The following is a 13,831-nucleotide window of genomic DNA, read 5'->3' as shown; positions in this document are numbered from 1 at the left end:
TCTACCGGCCCTGCACCTAAAGGTGTTCCCACCTGCTTATTAGTTTGGCCTAAAGATTTAGGGGGAAAGATGGCGTATCCATTCCAAGAAATGGCTTCTTGAAGATTTCAACAAAGATAGAAGACGATTGATCCAGGAAAATTCAAACAGGAAAAATTCATCCAGGGAGCATTTTTTTTTTAATCAATGACTCCATAATTAAAAATTGGAAAGAGTTTGAGCTTTCCAATAAAACCAGTATTTGTGGAAAGCTCTTCAATGAAAAACATAAATCATCATCATCATCATCATCATCAATTTTTTTTAAAAAACTGCTTTTCCTCCAAAATCAGAGCATAAAACACAAAGGACCTCAGAATAACAAAATGAAAATATGGAAAGAAGAAAAGAAAACTCTCCACCTGGTACTTTTTGAGCCACTGACACACCCAAATGTTCACGCTTCCTGAATGGTCTCTTTTCCTCTAGTAAAATTAAGTTCTTCATTGGTAGATGCAAGTCAGAAGACATGCCTTGCATTACTGTTCTTTTTAAAGTACAGCAACAGCATTTCCCTTTGTGTTAGGACCAATAATGTGATCTGAGGATTTTGCCAGGGTACACTCTGGATATTGAGCTATTGAAAGTAAGCACAGTATGTTATATGGTAGCTCCTCCATACTGTACTATACTAGGTCACCAAGCCTTGTCATCCCAGCAGATGTTTTACTTATTTTAGAATCCAATATACCTTCTTTTGCAACACAGAGCAATTGCTTATGCTATATATGAACTAAGGCCCTATACAGATTGGCCTGCAAGGCTGGCCTATGGACGGAGTCGGGGTGTCATGTCCAGATGATGCACACACTGACTTCGTCCCAAAGTGCTATGATGCTGCACGCTGCTCCACACAGTGTGCGGCATCATGGCGCTCCTCCGGCGCAGCATCCAAACGATGCAGCACCAAAGGAGCACCATATAGCTGCACTGCTGCAGCTATGGCACCCTTTTGAGGGCGCAAAAAGGAGCTGCTTTTTGCTGCTCCTTTTTGCGCCCTCAAAAAGCCGGATTGAGGCCACGGTGTGAGGTTCTGATCTGTCAAACCCCTAAGCCACTGATCCCCCCCGCTCCAATTCTGCTCCATAGGTTCATGGTTTTCAGTCCATTGTTCCCAGTACCTCAGTCTCCCCACCCAGGACCTCAAGAGCATTCCAGAACCACAAATGTATCCTTAATTTTTTGCATTCTACAGGGATGGGAAGCAGCGATGAAGGGTCAGATTTCCAAGATATTGACTCTACTCCTGAGCTTGAGATGTGCCAGGATCCTAGATTGGAGTGCTCAGGAAACAGGTCAGAGAGCTTTTGTTGTGGACATTCTCATTTTTATTAGGAAAGCCATCCTGGGTTTGGTTTGGCCTAGCCATTGATGGATCCATATCTAAGAGCTTTATTGCACAAGAAAACAAAGCTGAAATGGAGCTGGAGAGTTGCAGCCTTTTCTGTCTTCCCACATGATGTCAGAGCCCTTAAGTTCTCTTCCCTTGGGAGATGATTGTCAAAATGAATCTTCCTAGCTGGAAAACATCCATTTGACAAAAGACCTGCTTTGACAACTGTGTCCTGCAGGAAGAGAACCAACGCACTACAATGTCACATGGTAAGGCACAGAGAAGGACACTATTCTTTGGTTCGTTGTCAACTTTGTTTTCTCATGTGACTGAGGCCCAAAACAGATGGGTAGACGGGAGTGGCTTCCAGCCACTCAGAGTGGCTTGACATTTACGCAACACACGTCCCCCGGAGCACCCAGAAGCCACCCTGGGGTTATGCTGGGACCACCCAAGGTGGCCCAAATCCAGCCCCAAAAGGAACAGATGTTTTCTGCTCCTATTTGGGGCCATAGCAGGAGGCACCTTTGGGGCTGCAGCATGTGCTTGCCACAACAATTGGGTGGGAGCAGCTTCTGGCCACTCCTATCTGCCCATCTGCTTCACCCTTTAGTTAAAGAGGGTCTAGGAAACTAGTATGAAGCAGAAAATCAATGGGGAAAAGGGAGTGCTTAGCCTTTTTTCTGACTGCAAGTTTCTCCTCCTGATTGCCTGCATGTTTCCTTCTTGGCCTGTATATGTCACACTGTAGGTGAGAACTGTATGTTTGGTTGTTTCCCTAGGTTCATAATTCTCCCCTTTTCATATTTCTGAACTTCACATTCTCTGGTTATGAAAAAAACCCAGGTGCAATTTTGCTAGCCTAATTTTCCCATAGTTTTCTTTCTGCTGAGAGTTGTTTATAAATGAAGTGGTACATGCCAAAAAGCAACATGAAATTCCCTACCTACAGTTTGAAGTATTACAGCTCTAGAAGTACTATATTATATGGTTTGCTTGGAACACAGACAGGGCTCTGAAGTTGTTATTGGATTGTGATTTTGAATGAAACGATGAGAGTCTTGCAGTACTAATAGAGAAAAATAAAAATATTGCTAGGCACAACATTTCTGTCACATTTCTCCAACAGCCCTACACAGGGGATTGTGAACAAAGCCTTTGGCATCAACACAGACTCGCTGTATACTGAACTTACGGAAGTGGGCTCGGAGGCCATTGGGGATGTGGATGAAGGAGCAGACTTGCTAGGTAAAGGATGCTTGAAAAATGGTGTTTTAAAAATATTACAGGTTGTATTGTAAGTTTGAGTCTCTTTTTCTATGAGGAGCAGAGATTAATTAAATTTAGAGTTTAATACTCTATTGCTAATGCAGTCTTGTTCAAATTGCATCCCGCTGAGCCAAGCACAACCCTCCAGCATTTTATACAGCCCATGGTTACAAAAGCAAACCAAAATGGTAAAGGGACAGTAACTCTTTGACAAAGCATTTACTTTATATGCAGAAAGTCCTGGGTTCGATCCCTGAAATCTCTAGTTAACCTCCTCAGAAAGGGAATGGGAGAGATATCTGACTGGGAACAAATCTTGGGGACATTTCTTTTCAGACAGCAACCTAAATTCTTCAGCTAGCATGAACACTATTCCAGTAGTCATGCTGCTGGCTGAGGGTTTCAAGGAGTTGTAGTCCAAAAAAAGTAACTGTTCCAAAACTTGCCAGAGATCTTGATGAGTGTTTGCTCTTCATTAGGACAAAGATTCACTGGGCTAGATGTACTACCAATCTGAACTGACATAAAACTGTTTCCTATGTTCCTGAGATCAAGTACTACAGACCCTGATTCGTAGTTGATGAAGTTGAACGTGCCTTGCTGGGTCTCATGATATACCAACTTTTGTCCCAATGAGTGTTTGAATGTTAACAGATCATTCTGTAGTGAACCCAGGCTGCCACTCTGGTTGTATTGGACTTCAACTCTCATCATTCACAGTCATAAAGGTCATGCTGGTTGAGAACTCTAGGAGTTGCTATCCAACACATTTGGAGAGACGTTGGGTTGGGGAATGTTGAGCTAAAGAGCTCGGTGTCACATTACTGTGGAATGTTGTTTGCAAGAAATTGTTTTTTGTATTTTTTTTAAAAAACCCACCAAATTTCTTGCAATAACTGAGCAAAGTTAAGCTTTATTAAAGTCTCCAGAATCTGCAGCCTGCATGACCACTGTTGGGGGATTTTGAGAACTGTAGTCATATCTTTTTCATAGCTTTGGAACATGAATTGGGAGGGAACTAAGCAAGGGATTACCTATTCGCCCTACAATTTTACTCAAAAGTGTTGTAGAAATATTAAAGCAAGGTTCAACCAGCAGGTTTAAAAATTCTCTTGGATCCTTACCTCATCTTAAAAACCAAACCCCACCATATCCCACACTCCTGAGTGTACCCTATGTGGACTCATGCTATTTGCAGCCATGGCAGGTTCTGTTTTGACTATTTCATGCCTTTTGACACTGAAATGGCAAGATCATTGTTAAAAGTTTTTGTTTTATTTAAAAAAACCAGATTTATTTTTTTATTTTGTTGGTTTAAATCACTGATGGATTCTTTCTTCCCCCCTCCCCCCCACCTCCACCCTCCTGTTTCTCTGTGCTTCGCTGGACATGGCCCTTAGGGGAGTTTTCAGGTGTGTATCTCTCCTCTGTTCAGACTCCTTATTTGTTTCCTTTTCCTTTTCTTTTCCTTCCCTGTTTTTCTAATTTTAAATGGAATGATGTGGGTATACACATGTGATACTCCCCTGCTCTTGTCCAATCACGATTGGCTTTGCAGACTTGGTCCTACCTTACCTTTATTTTGATTGACTTGCACAATTAAGGTTCTGAACCTTCCAGTACATTCTCTGCTTTTTGCACATCACATAAAGATTTTCCCTTTTATTTCTAGCCTTCCACCACTTTCTCTGCCTTCCCTGTTTGGAACCTGGGGTGTGAGGGAGGGAAAATGCTGTTACAATGTGCCTTTTCCATCACTGGGGTTTGGTTTTGGGGCCATCTGTGGATGAGAGGAAAATGCACATGCTCAAGCCCCATTATAGTCAACAGACAGTGATGTGCATTAAAAATAATGGGATGGGGGTGATCCACCGATGGTCAAGTCCATGGATGGCTAGCTCACCAGCACAGCGGGCCCACTGTAATTTATACATTCTGTGGGGTGTAGAGTTTTTGTTTATTTGCTTAAGGCAGGCAGTGCACCAAAAGAATGAAATTAGAATCCTTATTCTGAGTGGAGGAATGGTTGTTAAAACTGAAAGATTTAGCAGAAATTGACAAATTGATTAGAAAAAGGTTGTTAGCAACATTTCTCAAAGACTGGAAGCCCTTTATAGACTTTGTGCGAAAAAAAAGAAAATGACTTGGTAACTTTTGGTTTTGAGGATTAGAAAGGATAAGACATTGAAGGAAGGAAACATGCTATAATTTTTAGAGTGTGAGGTATGAATAACTATTTGTTGTTGTTATTGTGTGGCTTCAAGATGTTTCTGGTGGATTTTGTTTTTGTTTGCTTTTGTTTTATGGAACAGTTAACTGAAAGTATAGGAGGCCAGTGAGAGAAAACAGAATTAAAAAAAAAAACAGCTTTAAAATTGTGAATAGTTGCAATGAAATAAGACAGAGAGAAACATTTAACTTTTCTGGTATGGCAAACCTGCCCAGTGTCATCCAGTGGGTTGCCATAGCTGAGGGGGGGATTGTACCCTGGACTGCAGAGTTGTAGTCCAACACTCAAATCACTACACCACACTGGCTCTCAACTATATGTATATATAATTTCTGAAAGGAAGATTGGAAGTCACTTTTTTCTCTTCTTTTTCTCTTCCTTTTTCTTCTTCTTTGCTATTTCTTTTCTTTACCATCTGGAATTCTTAATGTATTTTTTTAAAAACTTTGGTAAGTGTGGAGTGTATGAGAAACCTTATTCTGAAAGTGAATTGATAACCACAAGTTTCTTCATTTTTGCAAATTCCGTTTGTTAGCCCTATACTTTCTTCAGGATGGCTTGCAGGTATAGCAGTGGATTTAAGACTCAGTACTTGCATAAATGAGGACTGAAGATCTGTTCTGACAGGTGATAAATGAGTAGTACAGGTCAAAGATCATCTTTTCTAGATGAGCATGCAAAGTATATATAGATAGTAACTACTTAAATTGGGGTTCCAAAACCAGGGTTGGATGTTGTTGGATTACACATCTCATTACCCCCAGATGGGTTATGGTTATATCTAAGGATGATGGGAGATATAGCATGACAACATCTGGGGAACAACCAGCTGAAATAATGCTAAGTAGTTGGCTCTGGGTCCAGTTCCATTTGCAAACAAAATAAATAACCACAACTGATTTCCAATGCATTCCAAAGTAGTCTGTTTATCAAAGTTGATTTTGGAGGGGAACAAAGAACCACTCTGGTCTGTTTCCCTTCTAGATCCCCTAAGCTGGAACCATCTCACTTATATGACTGTCTCCCTTCCCCCTTCATTTCTGCCCACAGCATTTTTGTTTTGTGACTTCAGCTGTTTTTGAACCTTCAGTTTTGTGTATAGTTTTGGTCACCAGTTCTCAAAAAGAATATTCTGGAGATACTAAAGTTTGCCAAAAGAGCAGCTAAAAAGGTTCTGTTTAACTTTTTTGCATATGATAAAGTGTTTGGATTTTGTTTTTGTTTGCTTTTGTTTTATGGAACAGTTAACTGAAAGGATAGGAGGCCAATGAGAGAAAACAGAATTTAAAAAAAACAGCTTTAAAATTGTGAATAGTTGCAATGAAATAAGACAGAGAGAAACATTTAACTTTTCTGGTAACAGCAGAAGCCTGAGGCTGCAGTCTCATATCAGCTACCTGGAAGTAAGCCTATGGAAGTAATCCTATGACTCATAGAAAAACGCTAAGTCTCATGTTTGCTCAATGGGACTTAGCATTTTCTATGAGTCATAGCACTGCCAGAGTGAAAACTGGAGATGGTTTCTTCTATGGTTGCATAGAAGAAGGAATTTCATCAGGGTCTGCCTGTTTATATGACAAGCAATATCTACTAAAATGCTCTCTTTCACCCAACCATAAAGGTACAGGAGCCCTCTCCAGTTTTCCACTTGACAACCCTAAATCCAGTGAAATTGTCTGATGGTAGATTCTGGAATGATGGGAAAAATATTTCACTATGCAGTGCATGAAGGAGAATAGGTTTGTTGACGTATCTGCTAACAGAACTTCATTATCTGAGTGCCAGTCCTTATGTAACCAAAATGGCAAGCCATGTAAAAAGAGGAGAGACATTTGGAGGACATAGGAAACTCCAAGATTTGCAGAAATACACAAAAAAATTATGGAGGGCAGTAGGAACAACTGGGAGGGGAGAATAAAACATCATGGACTATCCTGTCTGTCTGGAACCCTGAACAGGAGCCTTCCATATGGCAACACATTCTTTCAGATCCCTTTTGCCAACTGGTATTAGGTGAAGCAAGCAGTGACCAGCTAAAAACTACCTTTAGCTTTTAGTGGAACCCTGGGTGATCTGTTATTAAATACTTATGGGTCCAATCTACCTTTTTCAAAAAGAAAAGTCTGTGACAGAATCCTTCCCTTCTACTCTCCTTTTTCATGTACTTTCCTGTGCTTTGTGACATAATCCATATTTAGGTATAGTTAGAAATTTCTTCCACTAAAATGTCATGCCTTTCTTGGGCCAATGACTGGAAAAGAACCTTCACTTCAGCATGCTTCCCTTTGCACTTCTCCAGAAGATACCCTTATGGTGAGTACTAGCATAAGCTTTTTGGACCACATACTGGCTGGATATTCTGGAAGTTGTAGTCCAAAAAAAAAAAAAAAAAAAAGCCAACTTCTCCATGCTTTGAATGATGTTATCTCGGTGGCTTCCAGTTCTTGTGACTTAGTATGTGGAAAAGTAGCACATGGTTCTTGATTCTAGTTCTTATTGATTCAGAGAAGGGTTGATTGGATATATTATGGAGGAAGCAGAACTTGGAAAAGTTACTTTGGGGACTACAGCTCCCAGATAATTCCCGATGTGGCAGCCGGTGGCTGAGTAGTCTGAAAGGACTACAAAGAGTAGTCTTTGAGTTGTAGTCCAAAAAAGACTAGCCCCAGTTCTGGGAGAAAGGTTGTTTTGCGGAAATTTTGTTTTTGTGACACTTCTCCCCCACTGTAACTGGTATACCAGTGGTTGGCAATACTAGCCTATTGACTGCATATGGAGTCCTTCTGTATCTGACAGTTAAACAGCCAAGCCTCTCCTTTTATATTCTCTCCCTCTCCTTAACTCCATATTCACGCCCCTCTGACGGCTGTAATTGGCTGGCTATACATACACTAGGTAAACGTCTGCTCTCTTTTCACACACCAGAACTTTTGTTTATAGAGAATTATCCTTAGAATCATAGAATTGGAAAATATATACATTCCAAAAAGCAAACCTTGCATTTGCCATTTTATATAAGGGACACCTTACTATAGAGTCATAGAGTTGGAAGAGACCACAAGGGCCATTCAGGCTACCCAGTTCTGCCATGCAGGAATACACAGTCAAAGCACTCCTGACCAGTGGCCATCCAGACTCTGGCCCATTACAGATGGGCCTCTAAGTACGTGCTGAGCACGTACTAGGGTTAGGAAGCGGCGGCGCTTCTGCACACCCCGAACCCTAGTACGTGCTCAGCACGTACAAAATGGCGGCGGCCGTTCAACACGGCCGCCGCCATGACTACATCACGACCGCACCGCCTCCAAATGAGGCAGCGTGGTTGTGACGTGGGGCCGCGCGAGGGCACCTAGTGCACCCTTTCCGCAGCCCCAGAAGGAGCTCCATTTCGGAGCTCCTTCCAGCTTTGCGTCGCTGGGCACAGCCTTTAGATGGCTGTGCCAGCGATGCAGAGGAGAAAGGGGCCAAGCGGCCCCTTTCTCCTCCTCCCTGCCGTCGCCGGGTGTCCTTGGGGCTTGAAGCCCCAAGGACACCCCTTTCCAGGCCATGGGGAAGCGGCCTTTTGCCGCTTCCCCGTGGCCTGAAAAGCGGCGGATCGGGGCCTTGGAGGCTGCCGTTCTGGCAGCTGAGGCCCCGATACACCGGGGAAAGGAGCGCCTAAAGGCCGCCCCAAAGGGGTGGTCTGTAACGCGCCTCTGTTTAAAAACCTCCAAAGACACTCACTCACACTGAGGCAGCATATTCCACAGCTGAACAGTTCTTACTGTCAGGAAGCTCTTCCTAATGTTTAGGTGGAATCTCTTTTCCTCTAGTTTGAATCCATTGCTCTGTCTCTAGAGCAGCAGAAAACAAGCTTGCGCCATCCTCAATCTGACATCCCTTCAAATATTTAAACAGGGCTATCATATCACCTCTTAACTTTCTCTTCTCCAGGGTAAACAAACCCAGCTCCCTAAGCTTCTCCTCATAGGGCAGGGTTTCTGTATCCTTCACCATTTTGGTTGTCCTCCTCTGGACACATTCTTGCCAACATCCTTCTTGAATTGTGGTGACCAGAACTGGACACAGTATTTCAGCTGGGGTCTGACCAAAGCAGAATAAAGTGCTACTAATATTTTCCTTGATATGGGAATACACTCCTATTGATGTAGCCTAGGGTTATATTCTCTTTTTTAGCTGCTGCTTCAGATAGTGCAATTCACCTTTAAATCAAGGCTCTTGGCCCCAGTGTACTTTGTATTTAACTTTAAAAAATGCAAGCAAGGAAGGTATTTTTCACTCCCAAAACTGGAAACATAATTCTAGAGAATTCTGGTTTAGGCCAGTGGAAATTGTGTGGCCCGTGATGGGTCAAAGTGAAGGGAAAATTGCCTTCTGGCTTCTAAAGTTGTCTACCCCTGCTCTGTTTTCTACTTTTGATGATGATATAAAGATTGAGTAGCATTTCTGTAGGAAGTGGGTGATACCTATAGTAATGCTAACAAGCATAGTATTTAAAATTTTGGAATCTCATAAAATTAAACAGAATTTCTTCTTTCATCCTTTTAAGTACTAAATTTTTCCAGCTGGTGTCCATCTCTGAGGCACTTATTTTATGACAAGAAGGATGTTACATGTTGGTCCCAGCCAAGGAAGGCTTGGAAAGCTTCTGCCAGGCAGTACAGAATAGGAGTTGGGCAACTTTGATGTTTGGGCTACAAGTCTGCCAATCCTTTACACAGCGGTGAAGGCTTCTGAGAGATGACTTCCAAAACATTAAATCATTCATCAATTTGTCCCTCCTGCTGTATTCTGATCTAGCAAATTCTTCTCGTCGTCTTATTTTAATTGCCCCCTCTTTTAAAATAGTGAAGGAGCATATTGAGAGGAGGAAGCCCAGAAATGGCTTAAAACAGCATTATTCAGCCAGGCATACTACATATGTTTTGGCCTACAAGTTCCATGACCCACAGCATGTTGCTAATGGCCCTGCTGTAGTTTTGCATATCTAGAGGGTACTGGGTTTTGGAAAATCCACTTAAAAGCTTGCTGTAGTCATTTTGTTGCCTGTGCTGATAAATACATCTGGATGGTGGAAAGTTTTCAGTCAGTAGCCCTTTTGAAAATCAGAACAGGGATTTCAACAATATCCTCAGCCTCAGTTTGTCTTTTATTTTCTTTATGTCCCCCCCCCCCCCCGCTTTTATTTTAAATTCATGCTGTCATTTTTTGTTACCTGCTATAAAGAGCATTAGGCCTAAAAGACAGTTGTTCCACCAGAGTAAAGAAAGCTGATGGAACCAGACCTTGCTACTGGATTGTTTCAAAATCTTAACATGTTCTTCGCTGTTCTGTTAAAATGGATTGCTGCAACATAAACTGATTGTGGCACATGCACATGCTAAGTGAGCATCACCATTTTGCCGTTTACAGATTTGTATTTAATGGCTGCTTTCTCTCTCTCTCTGTTCTTTCCCTTTTTCCTTCTTTGTCTCCTTCTCTTTCTGTATCTCTGCCCTTCTCTTCCTTTTTTCTCATATGGAATGACTTTCATAGTGCGGGATGATTTCTTTGGTAAGGCAAAGGCCATTTTTAAACATATAGGTGTGTTCCCTCCCCCTTTTCTGTTCACCGAGCATCTTTTCATCCTTTTTATTTCCCACTTGTTCTTGGGACTTGTTTTGTTTTGTTCCTATGATGGTGATGGCGATGAGGTTGCTTTCCTGAAAAGAAGTAGATTGTTTTTCAGTTGCCCTTGTCTGGGAAACAATCCCCATCACTTTGGGGATATAGGTGCTTATCCACTTTGATGTTTCAAGCAGCTTGCAATACTGTTGGATATTTTTTTCCTCAGAACTATAAAACTGTAAAATATTTTTTAAAAACTTAGCACCTTTGTTGGGAAGATTCAACCCAACTGATCTCTTGTGATTTTCTTTAGGTGCTATGGCACCCAGAAATGCAGTGCAAAAGTTCCAATGTTAATGTTTCAAACCTCCTTTGAAAGGAATTACTTTGTATTCCAGGTGGCACATCAAGAAAAGACTAGGCTACCCTCCCATACTGCAATGCCTAAATATCCTAAAGGCACCAGATCATGTCTGATCTTGGAAGCTAAGCAGGTTCAACCTTAGGTAATACTTGGTGCTGTAGGCTATATTTCAGGCGAAGGGACTAACAAAACCACCTCTGAGTATTCCTTGCCTAACAAAACCCTGTAAAATCCATGGGGTTTCTGTAACTCAACAGGTGACTTAAAGGCACATACACACTCACCCACCCTCCCTTGCTACTTTTACTCCAGGCAAGGAGCATTTAATCATAGTTTCATAGAATCATAGAGTTGGAAGAGACCGCAAGGGCCATCCAGTCTAACCCCCTGCCATGCAGGAAATCCAGATCAAAGCATCCCCGACAGATGGCTACCCAGCCTCCATTTGAAGACCTCCAAGGAGGGAGACTCCACTACACTCGGAGGAAGGAGTGTGTTCCACTGTCGAACAGCCCTTACTGTCAGGAAGTTCCTCCTAATGTTGAGGTGGAATCTCTTTTCCTGCAGCTTGCATCCATTGCTCCGGGTCCTTCCTTCCTCCCATTCTCAAGCAGTAGCAAGGCATTTAGATTAGCTTTGATTGGTTTTAAGTATATAAATATATATTAAATATACTTATTTAACAAATATTTGTAAAGCCAGAATAAGCAGAAGATGGACTTGGCTCTACTGATAATACTGTGGGTTCTTCACATGGCTTGGCAAAGGTTTCCTAGGCTGCAACTGCCCTGCAGAAATAATCCAGCTTGATACCACTTAAACTGCCATTTGTGCAATGCTATTCAATTCTGGGAAATGTAGTTTTGTGAAACATTTCACATTCTTTGTCAGAGAGTGTTAAAGTGGTGTCAAACTGGATAATTTCTCCAGTGTGGATACAGCCCTAATCTCAGTTGTTTCGAGGAAACATCAAGACAAACAAGCTTTTGTTTCTAAATTAGTTTGGTATTTTCAATACTTTCTTAAGAGGCCAGTATCAGGAATTAGTACTTTGGGCACTTACAAAGACCGACATCCCTGCAAAACTCCTACTGCTGACACAGTTTCATAACCTTGCTGCTTTTTGCTCTCCCTGTGTGTTTGTGTGCCTTCCTCAAGCATACAAGCAAAGATGAGAGTCAGCAGATAGAGCAGCATGCTCCCAACACTTTACAGTCTGCCTCCTCAAGGCCAGATGCCATACTGCTTATACTACAGTCTATGTATCATCACTCAGAAGTTGGTTGCATTGTCTTTAGTAGGGTTTACTCTCAGGTAAGGGTGCAGTTGTAGATATAGGGCCAAACAGACAGGCCAAAATAAAGCTGCTTTGGCTCACTTTGGAGGTATGCTGTTTAAATGACGCATGGTGCTATAGTCTAAATACAGGTGCTGTAAGCTAAATTTCAAAGGAAGGAACTGCTAAAAACATCTCTACATAGTCCTTACCTAAGAAAATGCTATGAAATTCTTGTACGTACCATGACTTGAAGACACATAACACACACAAACACTGTGCCAAACTGAAGGATACTCCCCAGGTGGTTATAATTTGCTGATCCTTACATGTATCCTAGGCTAAATTTGGTTTAGAGTATTTTCAAAACAGTAATTCCTAATTCAGACATTGTATTATTTAATTATGTTTTGTTTACAATTCTTGGTGCCTTGTATGAGGGAATAGAAATTCCCAAGGATATGCTTGCCCAGGACCTCAAAACGTGCTACGAAGGCCCTTCAAATTTCCTGGCAAATCAAAGCTATTGCTTATATTTCTTCATTTTCTCCAACCCATGCCCAGTATCTAGACCATAGAAGATGTTTTTAAATGTTCAAGTATACATTAAGAAGAATAACAGGAGAGTGCAACCGACATGGGGCAGCTGGGATTGACTGTCGCTGCCCTAGTGTCTTCTTCACTAAGTCAAGAATTGTAACTATGGCATAATTAGAAACAAACATAACATGGGAAGCGGCCTGTAGTTAACTATCAGACTGAAGTTTTTAAACTGGCATTACAAATTTAGGTCTGAAATTATATAATTTTGCAAAGATCTGTTAAGGGACAGCATGCTGATCACATGTAGTCTGAAACATCAGAAGGGATTCACCTCTGTCTGATTAATTGTTGTAGGATATATTTTGTTTTTGCTTTGTAAAAAACCACAACTGCTGCTTCTTTGCCATTCTCATTGGGGGACTTGCCTTTGTTATCATCACCCCATCTCATCTCATTGTGGGAAGAAGGTCTGTGTGATGCCTTGGTGTCTAGTGATGTGTTCTCATGTCTTCTCTGCTGCCATGCATCTCCTTTAACTTTCAGTTTGTTCTGAGTGTACTTTTGCTGTTGTCCTCCAAATCCAAGCTAAACAAAAATCAAAATAATGTTTCCCTACACAGTGTGAAATGGGAAGTGATGTAGAAAGAAAGAATGGATAGTAGGTGTACCATCCCCCCCCCCCGCCACTTTTGCGGCTTTGACATTTGTAGGTTTGATTATTCACGGATTTAATTGATATATTATCTCTAGGAATCTCTAGGTTCTCCATGGTAACTCGGCTGGAAATTGACCATAGAATCACACTGGAGGACTTAGAGCTTCCTAGAGAAAACACTTCTGTAGGCATTGCCTTCCAGCATGATTCTGTAGTCAATGTCTAGCTGATATTGACTGTAGAATTGCACTGGCAGACTTAGAGATTCCTAGAGATGTGTTCTGTCATGTAAAAAAAAAAAGTGGAGTTTTAGTTGCATTTTCCCCACTTTTGCGAGGTCCTGTGCCCCTAACCCCAGCAAATGTGAAGGGTGCACTGTATTACTTCTTTGGATGACATCTCTATGGCCCCATACAGACAGGCCAAAATAAAGCTGCTTCGGGTCACTTTGGAGGTATGCTGTCCTAAAGACTGGAGTGCAGCTTTGGTGCAGCTTCTGGCCTCTTAGGACACAT

The 13,831-nt window shown here is 41.7% G+C and overlaps 1 protein-coding gene across 22 annotated transcripts in view; it reads left to right on the top strand.

Annotated features, from left to right (window-relative positions):
* Positions 1 to 13,831, top strand: part of LOC149306278 (C-Jun-amino-terminal kinase-interacting protein 3-like) — a 78,083-nt gene that overhangs the window by 25,261 nt on the left and 38,991 nt on the right. For 7 of the 22 annotated variants that reach the window (XM_089477060.1, XM_089477046.1, XM_089477057.1 and 4 more), the window contains 4 exons: positions 1,235 to 1,334; positions 2,502 to 2,620; positions 4,042 to 4,053; positions 10,407 to 10,454. In XM_089477060.1, the coding sequence (XP_089333186.1) occupies positions 1,235 to 1,334; positions 2,502 to 2,620; positions 4,042 to 4,053; positions 10,407 to 10,454 (279 nt within the window). The remainder of the gene's footprint in view (positions 1 to 1,234; positions 1,335 to 2,501; positions 2,621 to 4,041; positions 4,054 to 10,406; positions 10,455 to 13,831) is intronic. The other 15 variants (XM_089477066.1, XM_089477062.1, XM_089477064.1 and 12 more) reach the window with 5 other exon arrangements.

Source organism: Sceloporus occidentalis, unplaced genomic scaffold (assembly GCF_023333645.1).
Source record: "Sceloporus occidentalis isolate IW3139 unplaced genomic scaffold, rSceOcc1.0.p SCAF_10, whole genome shotgun sequence".
NCBI lineage: Eukaryota > Metazoa > Chordata > Lepidosauria > Squamata > Phrynosomatidae > Sceloporus > Sceloporus occidentalis.
Note: the sequence above shows the minus strand (reverse complement) of the source record. Positions and strands in the feature narration are given on the sequence as shown.